The sequence below is a fragment of the Bos taurus genome, chromosome 1 (genome assembly GCF_002263795.3).
Source record: "Bos taurus isolate L1 Dominette 01449 registration number 42190680 breed Hereford chromosome 1, ARS-UCD2.0, whole genome shotgun sequence".
In the NCBI taxonomy this organism is placed as follows: domain Eukaryota; kingdom Metazoa; phylum Chordata; class Mammalia; order Artiodactyla; family Bovidae; genus Bos; species Bos taurus.
The window spans coordinates 81577771-81601902 of NC_037328.1; the positions used below are offsets into that span (position 1 = coordinate 81577771).

General features: G+C 39.2%; 1 protein-coding gene across 4 annotated transcripts in view; it reads right to left on the bottom strand.

Moving 5' to 3' along the window:
* Positions 1-8507: 8507 nt before the first annotated feature.
* Positions 8508-24132, bottom strand: part of SENP2 (SUMO specific peptidase 2) — a 35035-nt gene continuing 19410 nt past the window's right edge. For 2 of the 4 annotated variants that reach the window (XM_059885927.1, XM_015471928.3), the window contains exons 12-17: positions 22748-22879; positions 21354-21557; positions 20212-20291; positions 17799-17883; positions 11395-11490; positions 8508-9634 (exon numbers count right to left, since the gene is read on the bottom strand). In XM_059885927.1, coding sequence (XP_059741910.1) covers positions 9545-9634; positions 11395-11490; positions 17799-17883; positions 20212-20291; positions 21354-21557; positions 22748-22879 — 687 coding nt within the window. In that variant the 3' untranslated portion in view covers positions 8508-9544. Of the gene's footprint in view, positions 9812-11394; positions 11491-17798; positions 17884-20211; positions 20292-21353; positions 21558-22747; positions 22880-24132 lie in introns of all 4 variants that reach the window. The other 2 variants (XM_059885929.1, NM_001191360.2) reach the window with 2 other exon arrangements.

Here is a 24132-nt window from a genome sequence, read left to right on the forward strand (position 1 = left end):
TTAAAACATAAGCAAGAAGCAAATCCATAAACAGCAAAAGCAAATAAATCCAACTGTGTATCAACTTGATGGCATAATCCCTCAGGAGAAAACTGTCAAGTGATCTTAAAAATTAGAGTGATTTTCACTGTGATTCTCTAGTGGAATATTGTTTAAAAAGAATTACAAAGGAAACAAATTGTATTTAGTGGCCTTATTATTTGTTATCCTGGTATTAATGTTTTGAATTATTGTATTTCACAGGGTAAAATGAATAATTATGTTGATGTTAACAAAACTTTTAATGTTACAATGTAAAATAAAAAACCTTAAAATCTTAATATGAACTTAAAATCAGTAAAACAAGTATTCCCTAATCTGTTGTAAAGGCCTAGAAAGACCAATAATCCAATGATAATCAGCATTAATAGTGCCCAAATTCTGATCTCTAAAATTTCTCACTAAAATAAACCCTTTACTAAATGGCCAGCTCCAGGTCTAGGACAGGAAATGTGTAAGATGGGCCTTTATCATACCAATTAAGCAGGAAGTGTTCAAAATCAGACTTGTGGGGTTCTGTCAAAGGGACACTGTAACTTAAAATGGGGTAATTTGAACATCAAAGAGAATAAAATGAATCAAAACATCATAGGGCTTGGCCAAGGAGGACTAGGAAGACTGGGCTCACCTCCTCTCACCGGCACTGCAAAATTACAATTTACAGAGCAATTATGAATGACAAGAACCAGAAGTCTAGCAGAAAAGATTTACAACTAAGGATACAAGGAAGGAACCACGAGACAGGAGGAGCAGAGCTGCAATATATCAAGACCCATACCCCTGGGCAGGTGATGCACAAATGGGAGGTTAATTACAACTGCAGAGGTTCTCCCCAAGGAGCAAGAGGTCTGAGCCCCACATCAAGCTCAACAACACTGGTACACTGAGATGAGCCCCCAGGATGTCTGGCACTGAAGGTTAGTGGGGCTTACTTTGGGGAGCTCTACACTCTTGAAGGGCACACACAAAATCACACGCTCCAAGACCCAGGGCAGAAGCAGTAATCTAAAAAGGAGCCTGGGTCACACCCATCTGCTGAACCTGGAGTCTCCTGGAGACGCCAGGAGCAACGGCAGCTCACCCTGGGGACAGACACTGGCAGCAGCCGTCTTTGCATGTGCCTTCTACCATGGGGTCACTGGTGCTGGCAAGTGCCATTTTGGAATCCTCATTCTAGCTTATCAGCCTCAGGAGCCAGCCCCACCCCCGCCCACCAGTCTGTAGACACAAGTACTGGGACACTTCAGGTCAAGTGACTAGCCAGGTGGGGACACAGCCCCACCCACGGGCAGCCAGGCTGCCTTAAGACCCCCTTAGCCCACAGTTGCCCCTGGACACAGCCCTGTCCACCAGAGGACCCAGGACCTGGCCCCGGACACCCAGTACACAGGTACGAGACTCAAGACCCTGCAGGCAGAGACACGGGACCCAGCTCTGCCCACCAGTGGGCCAACACTAACTCCAGGATCCAGTTTCATGCCCTGGTGGGTGGGCACCAGCACAGTATCTCTGGGATCCTGACCCCACCACCAGTGGGTGGACGGCAGGATCAGAACCACAGGGCCCCACAGCCTGCCTTGTCAGGAACGAGACAACACACCAGCAGGGAGCACAGGCCCAGGAGGCCCAAGCACTAGCCCTTTCCATCAGATGGCCAACACCACCTCTGAGACACCATGGACTACTCAGCCAGCTACTCTAGAATCCAATCCTGCACCCTAGTGGGTCAGCACTAGCCCTGAGACACCCCAGAACCCAAAACAAGCCAAGGGACTGGCTCCACCCACCAGCCAGCACGATATTTAGGAACACTGACTCTGCAACCAACCCTGCTAAACCCGGCTCTGCCCAAGAGCCACCACTAGCCCAGGGCTCCTCGGGGTTCTGTAGCCAGCCACATGACATGGCCCTACCAAAGATGATCAAAGGAGAAGAATGGATGAACAAAGGGAGAAGTTAGACGTTTTGGGGAATTCCCTGGTGGTCCAGTGGTTAAGACTTGACACCATCACTGCTGGGGCTTGGGTTCGATCCCTGGTCAGGGAACTAAGATCCAACAGGCTGTGCAGTCCACCCCACCCCCTCCAAAAACGTCAGAAGTTTTAAACAAAATGTACATAAAAATACAAAACTAAACCTTTTTAATCTGACAGTACAGTACCTTGAAAAGTACAGTAGTGCAGTACAACAGCTGGCACACAGGAGCTGGCACTGAGTAAACAGTCAAGACTGGAGGACAGGGAGGAGGCGGGAGACAGTAGAGCTGAGGGCCGGTCAGCAATAGACGGTGGAGGGCAAGCTGCAATCTCACTCACGCCTGATGGCCGAGAACCCATGTTCACAACTTCGAAAGCTCGCACTTGAAGGTTCGTATGCAGTGGACTTACTGTATTGTCAAAATGACCATAGTATCCAAGACAATCCATGGATTCAGTGCAATCCCTACCAATCTTGAAAAGGAAGAACAGAGTCAGAGGTATCTTGCTCCTTGACTTCAGACTATACACAAAGCTACAGTAATCAAGTTGTTAGTCACTCAGTCATGTCTGACTCTTTGTGACCTCATGGATTACAGCCCACCAGGTTCCTCTGTCCATAGGATTTTCCAGGCAAGAATACTGGAGTGGGTTGCCATTCCCTTCTCTAGAGGATCTTCCCAACCCAGGAATCAAACCCAGGTCTCCTGCACTGCAGGCAGATTCTTTACCATCTGAGCTACCAGGGAATGTATTGATACAACAGACACATAGATCAGTGGAACAAAAAGAGCCCAGAAATAAATCTACACACCTATAGTTAGTTTACAACAAAGGAGGCAAGAATACACAATGGAGAAAAGATGATCTCTTCAATAAGTGGTGCTGAGAAAACTGGACAGTTGTATGTAAAAGCATGAAATTAGAACATTTTCTCAAATGATATATAAAAATAAACTAAAAATTAACTCAAGCCCTACATGTAAAACTAGAAACCATAAACTCCTAAAAGAAAATATAGACAGAACACTCTTGGACATAAAACAGAGCCAACGTTATTTTGGATCTGCCTCCTAAAGCAAAGGAAACAAAAGCAAAAATAAACAAATAGGATCTAACTAAACTTAAAACATTAAAAACAGCAAAGGAAACCATCAATAACAACAAAAAAGCCTTAAAAAAAAAAAAGACAACCTAATGAATAGATACATTGTATAGCACAGGGAATATAGCTAATATTTTATATTAATAAAGAAATGTTTTAAAACCATATTTTTCCTAGATGAAGTACATTTCAGGGTAACCAAATTAGCTGATTAGATTTTACTTTATAGAAGAATTCAAAGTAATTAACCATAGAGGGATGTCAGAATTAGAAAATCACCATTTTGTACCTGTTAATAAAAGAGCATCAATTATGTTTAAAAAAAACTTAAGACCAAGAGGAGAAAGATGAATAGGCACTCTTATAGCCTGAATTAGAGACCTTAGCACCAGTAAGTGGATGCATGTGATGCAAGACAGTAAGACAAATAATGAAGGACCCTTGCGAAATAAATTCAACCTGAAGCTGATCAAGCCTCTAGATCAAGCCTACCAGTTGATATGAAATACAAGAGACAGAGGAAACCGTTAACCACCACCAAGGCGCTATAAGCCAAATCTAGAAGTGGAATTTTCCACAGAAACACTCAGTTTCTCTAATAACTAACAGCACAAGGAAAGGGATTACTACTGACTGAAAAAGACTCAAGAGAGAGAATAACCAACGGCAATGTGTACTTTTTACTGGATCCCATATTAGTGCTCTGAGACTGCTCTAACTACCAAAGATTTGATGGATGATTAAACAGCAGAAATTGATTCTCTCAGTTTTGGAGCCAGAAGTCTGAAGTGAAGGTGTCATCAGGGCCAGGTTCCCTCTGAAGGCTCTTCCCGCTGTGGTGGCTCCAGGCTTCCTAGGCTTGCAGGAGCACCACTCCAGTCTCTGTTCTGTAGTGTTACTGTTTCTTCTTTTAAAAAAAAAACAAAAAAACACTCCAAACACAAGTTTATAAATTAGAAAACAACATAGCCTGTCCAGCCAACCATTAAGTCTCAGGTATCTTTTTCTAGATTTTGTTTACACCTAAAAATAGGTATAAAAATGAACACCGCCAAGGCCCATTTCAATGCCTCCCTTATTCATCTCAAAACTGCCTACTTCTTTCCTATAAGGCAAGTGATTGCACTTAGGGTCTATTCAGACAATCCAGGATAAACTCTTTTTCTCAAGATCTTTAATCACATCTTTTGCTACAGAAGGTAATATTCACAGGTTCCCAGAATAAGGATGTGGACAAATGTTTTGGGGAGGTCACATTCATCCAACTATATGTCCTGATTAGAAGAATATAATGAAACAGTTTTAATCATCAGGGAAACTTGAATATGAACTATTAATGCTATTAGCAAATTCTTACTAATTTTGTTAGATGTGAAAATTACAAAGGTTTTTTTTAAGTTATTATATGTTAGGGAGACATCAGTATTTTGGTAGAAAGACATGTTTGCTTTAAAGACCCTCCCCCTTCCATGGGAAAAAAAAAAGTAAATCAAGATTAGCCACACATTTTATTAACTGCTGAAAAGTGGTGATGATTGTGTCTTAAAATTTTCATAATAAATTTTTTTTTGTAAACCAGTTGAAAAAAGATAAAATTGTCCACTAAAATGAGACATGAAATCCCTCAGAATGAACTTAGCCAGACCTACACAATAAAAAATATTACAAAATTAAAATCAATGCAGATACAAGTTATCAGCCTATGCTAGAAAAAAAGTCAAAATACCAATGGGTAATTTTTATCTCTGATTTTTTAAAAAATATATGCAATTTTAATTTAGAATTCAAAGAATTTCTCTTTAGAGAATAATCAAAACACTGCAAGATGGTATATCTAACAATACCAATTAAATAGATTATGTTATAACCATTTACTGGAACACTACACAGCAACTATGGAAAGGGGGTTATATAGCCACGTATATAGTATGATTCCGTATTTGTTAACAACCAAAAAAAATCTACTTGCACAAGCGTGTTCAACACACATTTATTCATACAAACATGAAGGAGTATATACCAAATGTTATATACACCAGATGTTAAGAGTTACTCACTCTGGGTGGTGAGTTTGCAGAACTCTTATTCTTTACCTTTTATCAGCAGCTTATTTTTCTACTATGAACACCTATGACAGATAAAGAAAACTGTAAGTGGTACCACAGACTATGATCACCACATGCCCTTAAGGAAGCACACACAAACTTGGGTGCTTGGTAGGGGCATGGGGCTGGGGGGTGCAATGGGGAGATGGGGTACTGGGTGCACATCTGAAGCATGTGATTCCAAGAACTCTACGTCGCTTCTCTGGCAGTTGCCAAACTGTATTCCACAAGAGAGTTCCACAAGTGTCACACAGAGAAGGATCAATGTCTAAGTTTTCAGACACACTAGGTTAAGATCTTACTTTGTTACATTTGCTCTGCATCCCCAGGAGAAAAAGATATGGCACACTCATTCACTGAGCCATAGAACCTTTGTTTAACAACCTACATAGACTCAATAGGACGTCTACTGAAAAGTATTTTATGAATTCCAATGTAAAAACTTGGACGAACAAGGATTGCTTACACCACATATTTCCACTGAGAGTCTGAAAACTAGCCTGTTTCCCTAGATTTAGATGGATTCATCTCAAAACTACCCCATATTTTTCGTATTTTTTGTGGTCTCAAGCTTTATAGTTTTAAATATAATTTGCATCTTGCTGTCAGTTCATTTTACAGCAGTGTTTTTCAAACTGGATTTCTATTCACTAATGGATTGAGAAATCAATGTGATAGATACAACCCACATTAAAAAAAGTTTTGTTTTTTTTTAATTTTTAAAGAAAACTATCAGGGACTTCCCTGGTTGTCTACTGGTCAAGAATCTGACTGCTAATGTAGGGGACATGCGTTGGACCCCTGGTCCAGGAAGATCCCTCACTGTGGAGCCCACGTGACAACTACTGAAGCCCACATGCCTTAGAGCCTATGCTCTACAAGAGAAGCCACCACAATGAGAAGCCCGTGCGCGACAGCTCGAGAGTAGTCCCCACTTGCTGCAACTTATGCACAGCAACAAAGACCCAGTGCAGCAAAAAATAAATTAACAAACTAATAAAAAAGAAAACTATCATGTAGTAAAGATAATATTTTTTATAAAACTTTTGTGTCCATATATAACCACACAAAATATATGCATGTGTGTATTGGTCACAATATAAAATACATTTATTGCTATGGGTTGCAATCAAAATATTTTGAAACTCACTGAATTAATGAGATGAACTTATTGATAAACAGATAAAGTCAGAACATATTTCAAACACCCAAACCCTTCTTGTATATATTAGGTAAATTTTTAAAAAATCAAAGCAATACTGCCACATAGATCCCCAACTTACAAACAAGTACCAAAAATCCGTTTGAATACTGGGTACCTAGAGCTTTTCTTCAGAGAAGGCAATGGCGCCCCACTCCAGTACTTTTGCCTAGAAAATCCCATGGACGGAGGAGCCTGGTAGGCTGCAGTCCATGGGGTCGCTAAGAGTCGGACACGACTGAGCGACTTCACTTTCACTTTTCACTTTCATGCATTGGAGAAGGAAATGGCAACCCACTCCAGTGTTCTTGCCTGGAGAATCCCAGGGACGGGGGAGCCTGGTGGGCTGCCATCTATGGGGTCACACAGAGTCGGACAAGACTGAAGCGACTTAGCAGCAGCAGCAGCAGCAGCAGCGCTTTTCTTAAACTATCCTAAAGAGATTAAGTTCCCAACTAGTTCACAAAAGCCAGTTTAAACAGTAGCTTAACTATAGTACTAAGGTTATTACAAACCTAAATTTCTCCATCGTATTTATTTGTATCTGAGGTTCAGTGTAACTCCAAGGATACATTCTCCCTGCACCCACACCTTGGTCTGAGCACAAAATAACTCCTCACAGTGCAGGCAAACATCCACCATTCAACATGGCTTCCCCCACATTGTGCTTAGGATCTGAGGACAGAAAGATGAGCTCTAATATCCTCAGGTAATTGAGGTAGAATATGGGGCTTTCCAAACATCTTCCACATGTCCCCACTCTCCTTTTAGGTCAAAGGTCAAAGACATTTGTTCACCAGTGGTTGTTTTTTTCCCTTGTTTATTAATCTTTAGGAGAGACTGCCTACTAAAAAAAGAACAACCGTGGGAATTCCCTGGTGATCCAGTGATTATAATTCCATGCTTCCACTGCAGGGGGCACGGATTCAACCCCTGGTTGGGAAACTAAGATCCTGCAAGCCACATGGCATGCCAAAACAAAAACAATGTTTCACTCCACCTTTCTTTCAGACCCCCAAGCTGCTGGAATAAATAAATAAATACACACACACACACACACACACACACATATATATCCATCTCACTGATTTTAATGCTAATAATGTGGTACTGATAATTAGCTGGCTGCTTTCCTCAAACTGTTTAGATATTATTCCCAGGACTTCCCTGGAGTCCAATAGTTAAAACTCCACACTTGCAACGCAGGGGATACAGATTTGATCCGTGGTTGGGGAACTAAGTAAGGTACCACATAATGCACGGTGCAGCCAAAAAAGAAAAGAAAATAACAGAATTCTATTACCTACAAGTTTCCATACTGAGAGAAATGTCAGTGTCTAGAGGGGCATGGCTTGTGGTATCTCCTATTAAATTCAGAAACTCAGGGTTAAGTAGAATGGCATTCTTCAACTTGACTCTGTTCTCATCAATTTCTTTATGTCCTGGGAGATTAAGAGCTATCCTCAAGAATCATATTAATGGAAATATCAGTGAATATTGCTCTAAGAAGCCACTCCAAATACTTGTAATACAAATACATTAGCCCCCAGCATCACTCATTTGGGCTGCCATTCCTAACAGGATTTACCCCACATGGAGCAAATCTTAACCAAGGCTCTAAATTCCCAGGTGAAACCTACTAGTGTCAAGTGGGAACCAAGTGTTCAGCGTATTGCTCACCCAGTACCTCCCTGGCCTTTTTTCGCTGTGTCAGCTGCCTGATCCTAATTCTCACTGACACAGTTCCAGCAGCCTCAGGAAAGGAATGGAGGCTGCAAGAAGGTTTCTCTGAACAGCCACAGCTTGAGAGAGACAGCCCAACTGGCTTCCTCTTTCATCATCCCCTAAGCACACATCCTCTAGTTTGACCACCAGGTAGGCACAGCAGTTTCAATCCGTACCACCGGCCCCACGTCCTATACCAAGACTTTTACACATCTCAGGGTAAACGACCTGCAAGAGTCTGCCTCTGCGACAACTGGCACCCAATTTTTCCGGTTTGACCTCTTCCTTTTGTGAACTAGGTCAAATGTGGGAAGTAGGGAAAGGGTTAGAAATCATTTCAGCGTATACTTTCCAGGTTCTGCCAGACAACCTTTTATTACATCAAAAAAGCAACACTAGGCACTAGATTTTGCAAAATATGTTCTGACCAACTCTAAATTTCCTGAAATTAAATATGCATAACCACTGTAAGGTTTTTAATGAACAAAACAGTTAAATACAAACTTTCATATGCAAAATAGATTACTGTAGAACTGGCAACCTCTGAACCAAGTACTAAATTTTCTCGCACAGAAATCCGTAGGGGTGGAATGGGGAGATGTAAATGCTAATGAGTATAAAACTTAATTTCAACTTCATATAAAGGAAAAAAAAAAAACGTTGAGAAAAAACAGCTTTAAATTGAATAGTATCTTTGAAATCAACAGCTCAGGCCAGCCCTTACATATCTGAGGTTAATATACAACCAGATTTGGGATCAAAATGAAGATTTAGGGTTTACAGTTACTTCAAATCCAGTTTTAAGAGTAGCCAAGTCACCTCATTTCCAGAAAGGGAAGTCTCTTTAGGATGACTCCAATATTCTTCTGAAGACACTTAGATAGCCAGAGTTCCTGGGCCATAGTTCCACTTTTCCACGACACCATGTCAATGCTGTAGTGTGGACTTCCTCTGAAAGGCAACCAGAGCCCTACACCACGGCGCCTCTCCTGGCACTGTCAAGCCTCAAAAGAAAGAAGACCTTCTGCTTCAAGTCGGCAGTTACTGTCTAGCCGGTAGAGGTTAATTAACTCTTCTTTCCTCCCCCCACTGACTTCCCTCAGGATCTTTAGCAGGGAACGGCAGCTTGATCAACATTCCTTTCAGAAATAAATAGTTCAAACAAGTAATTTAGAGTTAACTTTAAAAAGAACAGCAGAAAACAGCCACTGCCCATCATGTTTGCAAATGAGTGAATGAATATACGTGAACAAACACAAAGAAAAATCATAAAATAAATTCTGCACTTCCCACGTTCATAGGGAAAAAAAAAATCTCAAAAAAAAAAAAAAAGTATTAATTAGCATATGTTCTTGTGTGGGTTGATAGTCCAGGGCTCTGAGCAGGCACAGCCTTATAAACAGGGTTCCAAGTAGCCCGCTGCACACCAAGTCAGGACCAGGGTGCAGAGAGAGGCCTTCATGCACTTCTGACAGCTCAGTACCTGTGAGAGAACAGAGGTGATGCAGGGACTTCTTAACCCACAATGCATGAGGTATATGGAAACGTCCGTCCATGAAAGAACCACCAGCAGCTGGAGAGGCGGGGCGGGGCATTCTCACAGCAACTGCTGATGAAGGATTTCCCACACCATTTTCTTCCGGAACAGAGGCATCTGGTGCTGCAGACAATCCACAAGCAACATATCCATCACATGTGAAAGTGCCAGGGCATCAACAACCATTAGGTGTAGCATGTAAATAAAGTAGGATGACTGTGTTCTTTATGTAAGCCTTGACTATGCTACCCCATGGTACAGATTTATAAAGCCATAAAAAAAGAATGTTTATAATATGTACTATTGTATGCATCATAAGCATTTTTACATGTTAAGGAAAATCAAAGCAGGATGCAGAATTATATAAGAGTCCAATAACAGCTTTGTAACAAAAATGTGTACCAAAAAGGGAAACAGCTAAGTGGTAGCACAAAAAGTAACTTCTTTACTTATCTGTATTTTCAAACCATTCTAAAATGGACGTTTTTTGCTTTCTTATGAGAAAAACATGAACTCTATTTAAATACAGAAAAAATAAGCCTACAAGTTTCTGCTATATCAAATGTTTTCCATTGCAAATTCTGTTCAAATAGCAACTTCTCTCCTTCAAATCTTAAGTCAAATAATAAATAACTCCTTGTTACTTAGAGGACTTCCTGGTAGCTCAGATGGTAAAGTGTCTGCCTACAATGAGGGAGACCCGGGTTCAATCCCTGGGTCGGGAAGATCTCTTTAGAAGCATCAAAAAATGAAATCCTTTGCTTAATATTCTGCTTTAACTGATAATCATCACATGGGCCAACTTTCAAAGCAAAAACAAGCAAAACAAATCCAAAATCACCTATGACTCTTCTGATGAAATCAGAAGTCTATACCCTTGAGGTACTCCCAGTGTTTCATTTTAAGTATCTGGATATACCATTTTCCTATAAAATAGTATGGAGAGGCCTAAAAAGTCTTAACACATGGATTTGAAAATTATTGTAATAGCTCAAAACATGTAGTAAAAATATTGCACATTTATTCGTAGTAAAACTGCTGACGTTAACCAATTTTATCAATTCAGCATGGGATCCTTAGTGCATTCTGTTCAAAAAACTGGAATGGGATTAATATTAGTCCTATTATCCAATATGTACAATGTGGTAGCTATCAAAATGAGGTCTGTTAAAGCAAGCTATTTTTTAAAGGAGGTTACCCTTAGTTGGAAAAAGACTGAGAATCCACTATTACTAACATAAATTCTCAACAGTTCCCAACATATTTGAATTTCCACTCAAATGCAGAGTTCTCCATAATTTATGGAGAACCAAAAATTATCAGAACAGAAGGGAAAATAAGCATTCATAGCTCTGTCTTACACCTGCAACTTAGGTTCTCATGAGGCCTGATTTCTCCATGCTATTAAATATTCTAACATGCCTCCTTCTTTGGGTAAAACTATCAGTAATACTCAAGAACCAGTCAACACTGGAGTTCAGAGATATGAAAATTGTCCCAACGGTCACCAACGACTAGGATAAAAGAGAAAACATACAGTGACAAACCTGATGTTAGCAAGAGCAGGACTACGGCCAAGGTTTACAGCAAGAATAGCAGCACAGCTACCATGATTAAGAGTTTAATGTAAGCCAAGCATAGGTAACATGCTCTGAGTTTACCTTGTTTAGTAATAAGTAAATGGATAAGGAGGGGGCTTCACTTACCTGAGTAAATGTGATAGGTTTATCCCTGGAGATATAATCTGCATATTTACAAGTAAACATTCCACAATCACTCCCATTCAACTGTTGAGGAATCTCCTATAATTACAAAAAAAGAAGAGAGAAAGGGGTGAAATTTCATCAGACTCCTTTGACTTTTCCAAAACATTACTGTGGATAAACAGTATTATAAAGGTAAATGTTCAATCTGCTATTATACAAACACAAAGACACACACAGAAACACAATTAGTCTTTATGTGGTATAAAAACTCAACCCACAACATGGTGTATGTGACCCACATAGAAAATGTTTTTTTAGAAGGAAAGAGAAAAGCAAAGTGAGATTTCCATCTCTCACCTCTCATATAAACTGAAGTGAAAGAAGGTTTATTACCAGGAATAGGAATTCTAGTCAGAACTGTTTCAGGGGAATTTATAAATATTGAAAAGAGCTAAGGGTGGCTCAACTAGAAATATGCTTCAAATCAGATCAGATCAGATCAGTCGCTCAGTCGTGTCCGACTCTTTGCGACCCCATGAATTGCAGCACGCCAGGCCTCCCTGTCCATCACCAACTCCCGGAGTTCACTCAGACTCACGCCCATTGAGTCAGTGATGCCATCCAGCCATCTCATCCTCTGTCGTCCCCTTCTCCTCTTGCCCCCAATCCCTCCCAGCATCAGAGTCTTTTCCAATGAGTCAACTCTTCGCATGAGGTGGCCAAAGTACTGGAGTTTCAGCTTTAGCATCATTCCTTCCAAAGAAAACCCAGGGCTTATTTCCTTCAGAATGCACTGGTTGGATCTCCTTGCAGTCCAAGGGACTCTCAAGAGTCTTCTCCAACACCACAGTTCAAAAGCATCAATTCTTCGGCGCTCAGCCTTCTTCACAGTCCAACTCTCACATCCATACATGACCACAGGAAAAACCATAGCCTTGACTAGATGAACCTTTGTTGGCAAAGTAATGTCTCTGCTTTTGAATATGCTATCTAAGTTGGTCATAACTTTCCTTCCAAGGAGTAAGCGTCTTTTAATTTCATGGCTACAGTCACTATCTGTAGTGATTTTGGAGCCCCCCAAAATAACACTGTTTCCACTGTTTCCCCATCTATTTCCCATGAAGTGATGGGACCAGATGCCATGATCTTTGTTTTCTGAATGTTGAGCTTTAAGCCAACTTTTTCACTCTCCACTTTCACTTTCATCAAGAGGCTTTTGAGTTCCTCTTCACTTTCTGCCATAAGGGTGGTGTCATCTGCATATCTGAGGTTATTGAGATTTCTCCCGGCAATCTTGATTCCAGCTTGTGTTTCTTCCAGTCCAGCGTTTCTCATGATGTACTCTGCATATAAGTTAAATAAGCAGGGTGACAATATACAGCCTTGATGTACTCCTTTTCCTATTTGGAACCAGTCTGTTGTTCCATGTCCAGTTCTAACTGTTGCTTCCTGACCTGCATACAGATTTCTCAAGAGGCAGATCAGGTGGTCTGGTATTCCCATCTCTTGAAGAATTTTCCACAGTTTATTGTGATCCACACAGTCAAAGGCTTTGGCATAGTCAATAAAGCAGAAATAGATGTTTTTCTGGAACTCTCTTGTTTTTTCCATGATCCAGTGGATGTTGGCAATTTGATCTCTGGTTCTTCTGCCTTTTCTAAAAACAGTCTGAACATCTGAAAGTTCACGGTTCACATATTGCTGAAGCCTGGCTTGGAGAATTTTGAGCATCACTTTACTAGCGTGTGAGATGAGTGCAATTGTGCGGTAGTTTGAGCATTCTTTGGCATTGCCTTTCTTTGGGATTAGAATGAAAACTGACCTTTTCCAGTCCTGTGGCCACTGCTGAAATATGCTTACAATACAACTAACCTATTTCAACACTGCAGAGTTTGACTTTTCTTTCCTAGCCAGAAAACTAAGACTACTACTCAGTCAGTCTATCCCATCAGGAAGCCTCCATAAGCCTCTTATCCTTCTCCATCAGAGGGAGAATGTTTACAGACAGACTGAAAACCACAATCACAGAAAACTAACCAATCTGATCACATGGACCACAGCCTTGTCCAACTCAATGAAACTATGAGTCATGCTGTGTGGGGCCACCCAAGATGGACAGGTCATAGTGGAGAGTTCTGACAAAATGTGGTCCACTGGAGAAGGGAATGGCAAACCACTTCAGTATTCTTGCCTTGAGAACCCCATGAACAGTATGAAAAGGCAGAAAGGCAGGACACTGAAAGAGGAACTCCCCAGATCGGTAGGTGCCCAATAATGCTACTGGAGATCAGTGGAAAAATAACTCCAGAAAGAATGAAGAGACAGAGTCAAAGCAAAAACAACACCCAGTTGTGGATGTGACTGGTCATGGAAGCAAGGTCTGATGCAGTAAAGAGCAATACTGCATAGGAACCTAGAATGTTAGGTCCCTAAATCAAGGCAAATTGGAAGTGATCAAACAGGAGATGGCAAGAATGAACATCAACATTTTAGGAATCAGCAAACTAAAATGGACTGGAATGGGTGAATTTAACTCAGATGACCATTATATCTACTAGTGTGGGCAGGAATCCCTTATAAGAAATGGAGTAGCCATCATGGTCAACAAGAGTCCGAAATGCAGTACTTGGATGCGATCTCAAAAATGACAGAATGATCTCTTTGTTTCTATAGCAAACCATTCAATATCACAGTAATCCAAGTCTATGCCCCAACCAGTAATGCTGAAGAAGCTGAAGTTAAACAGTTCTATGAAGACCTACAAGACCTTCTAGAACTAACATCCAAAAAAGATGTCCTTTTTATTATACAGGACTGGAATGCAAAAGTAGAAAGTCAAGAAACACCTGGAGTAACAGGCAAATTTGGCCTTGGAGTACAGAATGAAGCAGGGCAAAGGCTAATACAGTTTTGCCAAGAGAACACACTGGATATAGCAAACACCCTCTTCCAACAACACAGGAGAAGACTCTACACATGGACATCACCAGATGGTCAACACCGAAATCAGACTGATTATATTCTTTGCAGCCAAAGATGGAAAAGCTCTATACAGTCAACAAAAACAAGACTGGGAGCTGACTGTGGCTCAGATCATGAACTCGTACTGCCAAATTCAGACTTAAATTGACGAAAGTAGGGAAAACCACAAGACCATTCAGGTATGACCTAAATCAAACCCCTAATGTTTATACAGTGGAAGTGAGAAATAGATTTCAGGGACTAGATCTGATACACAGAGTGCCTGATGAACTATGGATGGAGGTTCATGACACTGTACAGGAGACAGGGAGCAAGACCATCCCCATGGAAAAGAAATGCAAAAAAGCAAAATGGCTGTCTGAGGAGGTCTTACAAATAGCTGTGAAAAAAAGAGAAGCAAAAAGCAAAGCAGAAAAGGAAAGATACACCCATTTGAATGCAGAGTTCCAAAGAATAGCAAGGAGAGATTAAGAAAGACTTCCTCAGTGATCGGTGCAAAGAAATAGAGGAAAACAATAGAATGAGAAAGACTAGAGATCTCTTCAAGAAAATTAGAGATACCAAGGGACATTTTATGCAAAGATGGGCTCAATAAAGGACAGAAATGGTATGGACCTAACAGAAGCAGAAGATATTAAGAAGAGTAGCAGGAATACACAGAAGAACTATATAAAAAAGGATCTTAATGACACAAATAATCACAATGGTGTGATTACTCACTTAGAGCCAGACATCCCGGAATGTAAAGTCAAGTGGGCCTTAGGAAGCATCACTACAAACAAAGCTAGTGGAGGTGATGGAATTCCAGTTGAGCTCTTTCAAACCCTAAAAGATGATGCTGTGAAAGTGCTGCACTCAGTATACCAGCAAATTTGGAAAACTCAGCAGTGGTCACAGGACTGGAAAACATAGTTTTCATTCCAATCCCTAAGAAAGGCAATGCCAAAGAATGCTCAAACTACCACACAATTGCACTCATCTCACACACTAGTTAAGTAATGCTCAAAATTCTCCAAGCCAGGCTCCAACAGTATGTCAACTATGAACTCCCAGATGTTCAAGCTGGATTTAGAAAAGGCAGAGGAACCAGAGACCAAATTGCCAACATCCGCTGGATCATGGAAAAAGCAAGAAATTTCCAGAAAAGCATCTATTTCTGCTTTCCTGACTATGCCAAAGCCTTTGACTGTGTGGATTACAATAAACTGTGGAAAATTCTGAAGGAGATGGGAATACCAGACCACCTGACCTGCCTCTTGAGAAATTTGTATGCAGGTCAGGAAGCAACAGTTAGAACTGGACATGGAACAACAGACTGGTTCCAAATAGGAAAAGGAGTATGTCAAGGCTGTATATCATCACCGTGCTTACTTAACTTCTATGCAGAGTACATCATGAGAAACGCTGGGCTGGAAGAAGCACAAGCTGGAATCAAGATTGCCACGAGAAATATCAATAACCTCAGATATGCAGATGACACCACCCTTATGGCAGAAAGTGAAGAACTAAAGAGCCTCTTGATCAAAGTGAAAGAGGAGAGTGAAAAAGTTGTCTTAAACCTAAACATTCAGAAAACAAAGATCATGGCATCTGGTCCCATCACTTCATGGCAAATAGATGGGGAAACAGTGGAAACAGTGGCAGACTTTATTTTGGGGGGCTCCAAAATCACTGCAGATGGTGACTGCAGCTATGAAGTTAAAAGATGCTTACTCCTTGGACGGAAAGTTATGACCAACCTAGACAACATATTAAAAAGCAGAGATGTTACTTTGTCAACAAAGGTCTGTCTAGTCAAGGCTATGGTTTTTCCAGTAGTCATGTATGATGTGAGAGTTGGACTATAAAGAAAGCTGAGCGCCAAAGAATTGATGCTTTTGAACTGTGGTGTTGGAGAAGACTCTTGAGAGTCCCTTGGACTGCAAGGAGATCCAACCAGTCCATTCTAAAGGAAATGAGCCCTTAATATTCATTGGAAGGACTGATGTTGAAGCTGAAACTCCAATACTTTGGCCACCTGATGCGAAGAGCTGCCTCACTAGAAAAGAGCCTGATGCTGGGAAAGATTAAAGGTAGGAGACGGGGGCGACAGAGGATGAGATGGTTGGATGGCATCACCGACTCAATGGACATGAGCTTGAGTAAACCCTGGGAGTTGGTGATGGACAAGGAGGCCTGGCGTGCTGCAGTCCATGGTGTTGCAAAGAGTCGAACATGACTGAGTGACCGAACTGAACTGAACTGCTTTGGACCCCCACAGCTGCAAGCAGGAGAAAGAAAAAGCCTCTTGAAAGGCTTTAACCAATCAGGAAATCTTGTCTTAAGAGCACAGTTCTGTCCTGAAAAAACAAAAGAGCTTACTGCTTGCAAGCACAACTCAAGGGCATCATAAACCAAAGGTGCTGGATTCCAAGCCAGGTGAAGCAAACTCACACATTCCCAAATTCGTGTTGCCCTAATGCTGGCCAGCCCCTTACACACTTTGTCAATTATAAGGAGCACAAGAGTATAAGCATAAGAAGAATAAGAGTATAAGTGAGTCTAATTCCACTGCGGGAAAACATATTAGATGACAACTCAATTTAGATTTAAAGAAACACAAATTATTATTGTAAAAAGGAAAAGACTGAAAATGCATACATATGGTAGGTACCTCAAACTTTTCTCCTGAGCCCAGCATCTCTCACAGAATGCAGAGAACTACAGATTCCACTATCCAAATGCAGAGAACTATAGATTCCACTACAGAGCATTTGTTTTATTACATTTTCCATTCCAGAACACAATTATTCATCCTAACAAACTCTTTTCTGTGCTCTCCTCAGGAAATTTCAGTACTTACTCTTCTAATTATTCAACTTAGAAATGAAACTGCTTTTGGATAAAAAGAACTGAGCCATTTCACATAGATTAGGGCTAAAATTGAACTCATGTAGCTTCCTTTAAAAAGGAGCCATTAGGACTGAACAACGTATGCAGTTTTAAACCTGGAATGAGATTCAAATCTGACAAGATTCAAAGCACATTCACAAAAAACACGCCTGATTGTTGAGGACTCACAGAATGGAACCCTTAAGATATAAATATACAAATTTCTCAGATAAGTTTTGAACAAGAACTTGAAGATCCCATTAATGCCAACCAAGAAAAGTATCTGACTTGAATCTTTTTTTTTATCTTCTTCAATTTTTGAGTCATGCTAGCAGATATTTAACCTTTATAATTTAAGAAACAAGATCAAGGCTTAAAAGCAAACATCTTGGTTAAGTGAATTTCTAAAGATTTAGATCATTTTTAGGACATACACCCCAGGAGAATGAATGCATAAGGATGAATAAGGGGAGGAAGAAAGCCAAGTCAAAATAATATGTTACTGACAGGAAATGCAACAAAGTATTTGAAATACAAAGATCATCATTCACCTGTGGCTTCATGCTGTAGTGGGTCCACTCTAAAAGATTCAGGTCAATATTTCTTTTGGTCTTACTTTCATCCTGTAAATACTGACTGAAAAAACAGCAAAGACATATATTGATGAATCCCTGTGGACACTTAGTATTCTAATTATAAAGACACTGTGATGTTTAACAGAGTGCCATTCTCAAATCCACCTGTTAGATTTTTAAAATATGATTGTTTTTGGCTTTTTACATTTTACTTTGTTTCTGATTATAAAAATTATACAAGGTTATATTTTAAAAGTTAAAACAAAGTGTGTAAAATGTAAAAGACCTCATAATAACCACTCTGGAAATATTTTTTATTAATGATTTGCTGTTTGTCTTCTAGTTCTCTCCTCCACTCCGTTTTAAAGCACACATTTTATTCTAATGAAAGAAAAAAGTACTTCATTTATTTTTACTCACTAATAATAGATACATTAAAACAACTAGCCTGGAGGCTTTAAAAGAAAAAAAAAAAGGGCACTGCCATAGGGAAAAAAAAAAAGGAAGGCTAAACTAAAGGAGACTAAAGAGACATTAAGTATGGGCATGAATCCTGACTGACTTCCTGGATTATGGGGCAAAAGCTGTAGTATCTGATGGTGTCACAGCATGAATCTATGTTACACATCATGTGTGTGCATGTGTGTGTGCATGTGTGCTCAGTCATGTCCAACCCTCTGTGACCCCAAGGACCAAAGCCCCCCAGCTCAGTCATGCCCAACTTTCTGTGGCCCCGTGGACAGGAAAAATCCCTGTCCATGGGATTTTTCCAGGCAAGAATACTGGAGTGGGTTGCTAATTTCCTTCTCCAGGGGATCTTCCCAACCCAGGAATCAAATCCGCATGTTCCGCATCTCTTGCACTGGCGGGCAGCTTCTTTACCACTGCGCCACCTGGGAGTTCATATTACACGTTAGTGATTGTCAATCTTCTGAAGTGTGATAATGGCATGCGGTTATGTAAGAGAATTTCCTCATTCCTAGGTGACTATACACTTAAGTACTGAGAGTAATTAATTTTATCCAAATCGCCAAAGGGATATCAAATTTAACCTAGGCATCTCTGTTCTCATGCTAACCTGCATCTAAGAGGTAAGTGCTAACAGGGCATGTGCTCTACATGGGAGCACCAATATCACTCCCAAAGAGGTGGAAACTGGTTCTGAGAAGGTAGCAATCTAAAGCTTAACCCAAAAACCAAAAAAGGCTATTCATTATTTTCTATTGTCATGGAAAAATTTTTTAAAAATTTGGAGTGGGGAGGTGTTAATGAAAAAAATAGAGAAGTTGGACTAAAGGCATCAGGAAAGGGAGAGGGCTTCAGATGCCCAAAGAAGCTAAACTCTTTATATATTAAAAAAAAGACAGAGGGGAAACAAAAGTATGAATGTTATAAAAGAAAGGTCTTTTTTGTATCCTGTTATAAGCAACATATAAAATTCTGCATATGAATCCAATGAAAACATTTTTAAGTATGTGATAATATGTGTGTACATGTATGTGCACATGTATGTATGTATACACAATTTACATACATCTTAAGCAGAAAAGACTAGAAGGAAATAACTGCTTTATAGACAATTTGGTGTATCTTACGATTTAAAAAATTTTTTAAACTTCCCTACATTTTTTATTCTTATGGGTATTTTATTCAACACCCATATATAACAAGGATCTTTATACTAAATAATATAACCAAGAACTGATTACTGTTAACAACTTTTCTTCATATCATTCATTTAACAAGTTCCCTACTCAAGTATCCTTATTAAAATTAAAACCTGGAACCTGCATTTGCTTCCAGTGACCATAAGGGGTTCAAAATAGACTCATTTCACTGCTTTGCCTCCTCCCTGTGAAATTCTTATCTTCTTCTTTACACAGCTAATAGGTGGCTATGCTTTAAAGGCAGGTTTCTAGCAATTATTATTGAAATAGCTGCCTACAAACCATATGTTTAACTTAAAAATTACCTCCAGATTCTAAGAGATGAACCCAACTTTCATGGAAAGCACAGGGACATGAATGAATGGGCTTAAGAAATTGACAGAACTAATTCTCCCCAGCTGACAGCTCTTTACAACATTCAGAATAGTGTATGAACCCCAGAGAAATCTAATTCAAATCACAGGATTCTAACAGGATACATTTTACATATGACAAATTTGTTTTCAATGATGCAATTATATAAGATTTCTCAGTAAAGATCTGATTTGGGGGTTATTTTTAGACAAAAAGACAGATACAAGTCAAGTCCTGAACAACGGAGAAGACAGCCCTCACTACACATTAGACTACAGTACACCAGAGCTTCCAAGGATTAAACAGAAGAAAGACCACATAACGAAGGGTATACTGAGGCAACAGTGAAGCTTTCAGCCTTTACTTACAGGAGAATCTCACAGATCCTGTGGCCTTTTTGTCCCATAGAATCCAGATATTTAAGACACCTTTTTCTTAGGTCTATAGCCTATAACGGAAAAATGCAACATCCAGAAACAACCATAACAAGGAGAATTTTATTTCTAAAAAGAAAAGCATCTTTTAAACATCAATATATGTACCAACATGAGTGGATTTCTAAGACACATTGTTCATAAAACATCACAGATGACATGAGCTCCAGGCATATAAAATTATATTTTTCTATTCCTACAGAAAGGCCTAGAAACTTATTCCCCAAAACATTAGTGGTCCTCTCAGAGTGATGAGCTGCATTCTGGGGTTTTTAGGGTTTTTTGCCTTTTTCTTTATACTTGTACAATAAACCTGTTATCATCTTCTAAACAAAAGTAACAAAATAACCCATGTGTACTCACACTCTTTTCTACTAAAACTGAAAGCTCCTCCACTACACAGACTCTTCTAGCTTTCAAAACTGTTCAATTAAAGAACTAAGATACGACTCTACAGAGTATGCCTTTAACATATACTACTGGACTCTCAGTGGACAGAAAAGAGTCACCTTCATTACGGGCACACTTCATTTTATTGTATTTGGCAGATACTGTAGTTCTCACAAATTGAAGGCTGGTGGCAATCCTGCATTGAGCGAGTCTATCAGTGTCATTTTTCTAACACTGAAGTGTTAACAGGAAGTGTTTATTTGCTCACTTCACGTCTGTGTGTCATATCGTGGTAATTCTTCAAAATATTTCAAACTTTTCATCACTGCTATACTTGTTACAGTGATCTGTGAACAGTGGTCTTTGATGCTACTATTGTGAAAGGATTACAACTCACTGAAGGCTCAGGTGATGGTTAGCATAAAAAGTATTAATTGATAAAGTATTTTTTAATTAAGCTATATGCATTGGTTTTTAGATACGATCCTACTGCAGACTTAACAGACTACAGTGTAAACTTAACTTTTATAAGCACTGGGAAACCAAGAAATTGATGTGACTCACTTTACTGAGATATTTACTTTACAGTGGTGGCCCGTAACCAAGACTGGAATATTACTGAGGTATTCCTGCTTTTAACAAAACAGTCATTATCCAAACTCCAACAGTTAAGCCTCTCAACTTACCACCAGGCTCCAATGTACCTTCCGATGAATAGGCACCAGAATTAGTTCCTGTTCAAAGAGACTGACCCCTTTGGTCCATCTTTTCACTGCTTGGTAACCCCCAGACTTTAATTTCGGATAGAAGAAAGTACTGAATGCATAAAGTGCTGGATACCCTTGCCTTTTATTTCTTTCCACCAGGAGATTCATGTAAAAATTAATGACCTATAATACGAAGAGAGTAAACATTGGAATATGGCAAGTATATTATCAAAACTCGATTTCTACCTGAGTAGGATGAATTAGAAATAAGACACTAAGGGAAGGGACAGAAGATAAAAGGGCTATCTATGACAGAAGATGGAAAGCAAAAAATGATCAGTGTAAAATGGGATGGATTAAGAAGGAATGAGATTGTACTTCTGAGGCATATGAGTAAGAGAGCCAAGAGAAAGAACTCAAGGAGAAATTCTGCAACAACTAAAAGGTGTATGTAACTACACCACACATAAAACATGCAGAAATATTAACTGAAAGTGAATTTTACATAAATTATACCTCAATTTTTAAAAACTCATTGGAAAGAAATACACCAAAACAATAGTTATTTTGTTTGCTTTTGAGTTGTGCCATTTTTTGTTTTCATAGAAATATGTACTTTTAATCATTTTTAATTGAAATATAGTTGATTTACAATATTTCAGATGTATAGCAAAGTGATTCAATTCTACATATATTCTTTTTCAGATTCTTTTCCATTATAGATTATTACAAGAGAGCTGTGCCACTTTTGAATGATAATATTGTTCCTTCACTTTTCCTATATTTTCTAAATTTTTTATAATAAACATATTGCATTTATAATATGAAACAGAAATGTTCTACTTCTACAAGAATGTGTTTATATGCCATGAGTCATGGCAAGAGGAAAGGAAGGCAAAGGGAGAAAATGCAGGGGGCTGCACAGCTGGGTAAAGGATCAACCAGAAAACTGGTAAGAACTAACACCTAGCTTTAGGTGAAGATGTAACAATACAAGACAATTAGGCAAATTTTTATACTTATCACTCAAATGAAATAAAGAAACACATATGGCTCGTGTAAGAATTCATCTAAAATAAATGATCACTTGTCTGCTTCCTTCCATTTATCAGTTGCACCCAGGGTTCATAAAAATGTCACTAATAAATGAAGATGTAGATGAAACAAAGCAGAGGCAGAAGAGGGAAACATTGCTAATTAAAGGCAGCAAACAATCAGAATTAACTATCTTTTCAAGGTTTAAGATGTGTTTGTTTTAGGTAAACTAAAGCTGCCTTACCAATCCCTTCTGTGTAGAAACCACGATGTTGCAGGTAGAAAAGAGTTAAGCATAATGATAGTCCAAGGGGTTAAAAAAAAAAAAGACAACTTACTTCATCATTGAGCCAGTGATAGTTCCTCAAGGTCTGGATATCTCCTCGAGTGATTCGTAATTTGAAAGCACTACTTAGGATCTCATCCTGTGGGCCATGCCCTAGAGCATTACTGATTTCCTTTTCCATGTCCTGAATTATAAAGTCCAGAGGTTGTTACTTTAATAAAGAACCATTATCAGATTCTGAAAGTCTGAGATTGAAAAAAGCTTTTCATCTCTGTAATACTTGACCCTTAAGAAAAACTATCGAAGACCTACTAAATTAAAGGATAAAAAGATTTTAATTCAGGACCACAAAGCAGTCTTACTAATGGTTATAAGAAATGCTAGCCCAATTATTAGCTGCTAGAAAAAGTTATTGGGTAAAAGTGTTTGAAGTATAGTCTCAGTTATCCTACTACCATTTATTGAGCACCATGAGCCAAGCACGTACCAGATGCTTGAAGTGCATCATTGATCCCTATCTGTGGGGAAAGTACTATCACCATTATTGGTGACACCAATAATAGTAATGTCACCATTTGGTAATGTCACCATTACCATTATAGAAGAGGTAAACCTCAGAGAATTTTGGTTACATGCAGAGTCATATGATGATTAAAAAACAGAGCCAAGATTTGAACCAGGAAGTGTCTAACTCCTGAACTTTGTTCTCATTTCACAACACTATAAAAGCATTTTCATACTTTCCCTAACTATCTCCTGAACCTTGATTTTAAAAAATCAAAGTAATAAAATTAGGGCATCAAAGAGATCATTCTATCCATTTCTGATGTGAAGAGAATAAGCAGAAACTAGAAAACTAGGCAGCAGTCTGGCAACTGAGTCCTTATTGAATAGATGGCATCATTTTTCTAAAGAACTACACAGATAAACATAAATTTATGCTATAAGCCTGAATCTACAAACCAACTAGAAACTTTCATCCAAATATTTTCACTTCTGCTTTCTCTACCACTCTACACAATTTTGCAACTTTATGGATCTTTCTCTCCACCTGCATGCCCAATACATAAAAAGTGCTCAATAGATAATCACCTAATTGGACATATGCTAAGACAACAATGGAGGAGACAAAATATGGGCTCACTTTTAAAATGAGAATTTTTAACTACCTTCATTTCCTTGTTTTCTACAAGTTTTTACTTATTTGTTGTACAATGATCAATCAAAGGGGCATTTTAGAGAACCATAATCACTTAGCAAACATTGCAATGAAGGGGAGTTCCCTGGCAGTCCAGTGGTTTGAACTCAGCACTTTAACTACCAGAGTCTCAGTTCCAACCCTGGTTGGGGAACTGGTATCCCATAAGCTGTGCAGCACGGCCAAAAATAAGTAAATAAAATAAAATGTTAAAAAGACAAAAACAAAAAAACTGCAAC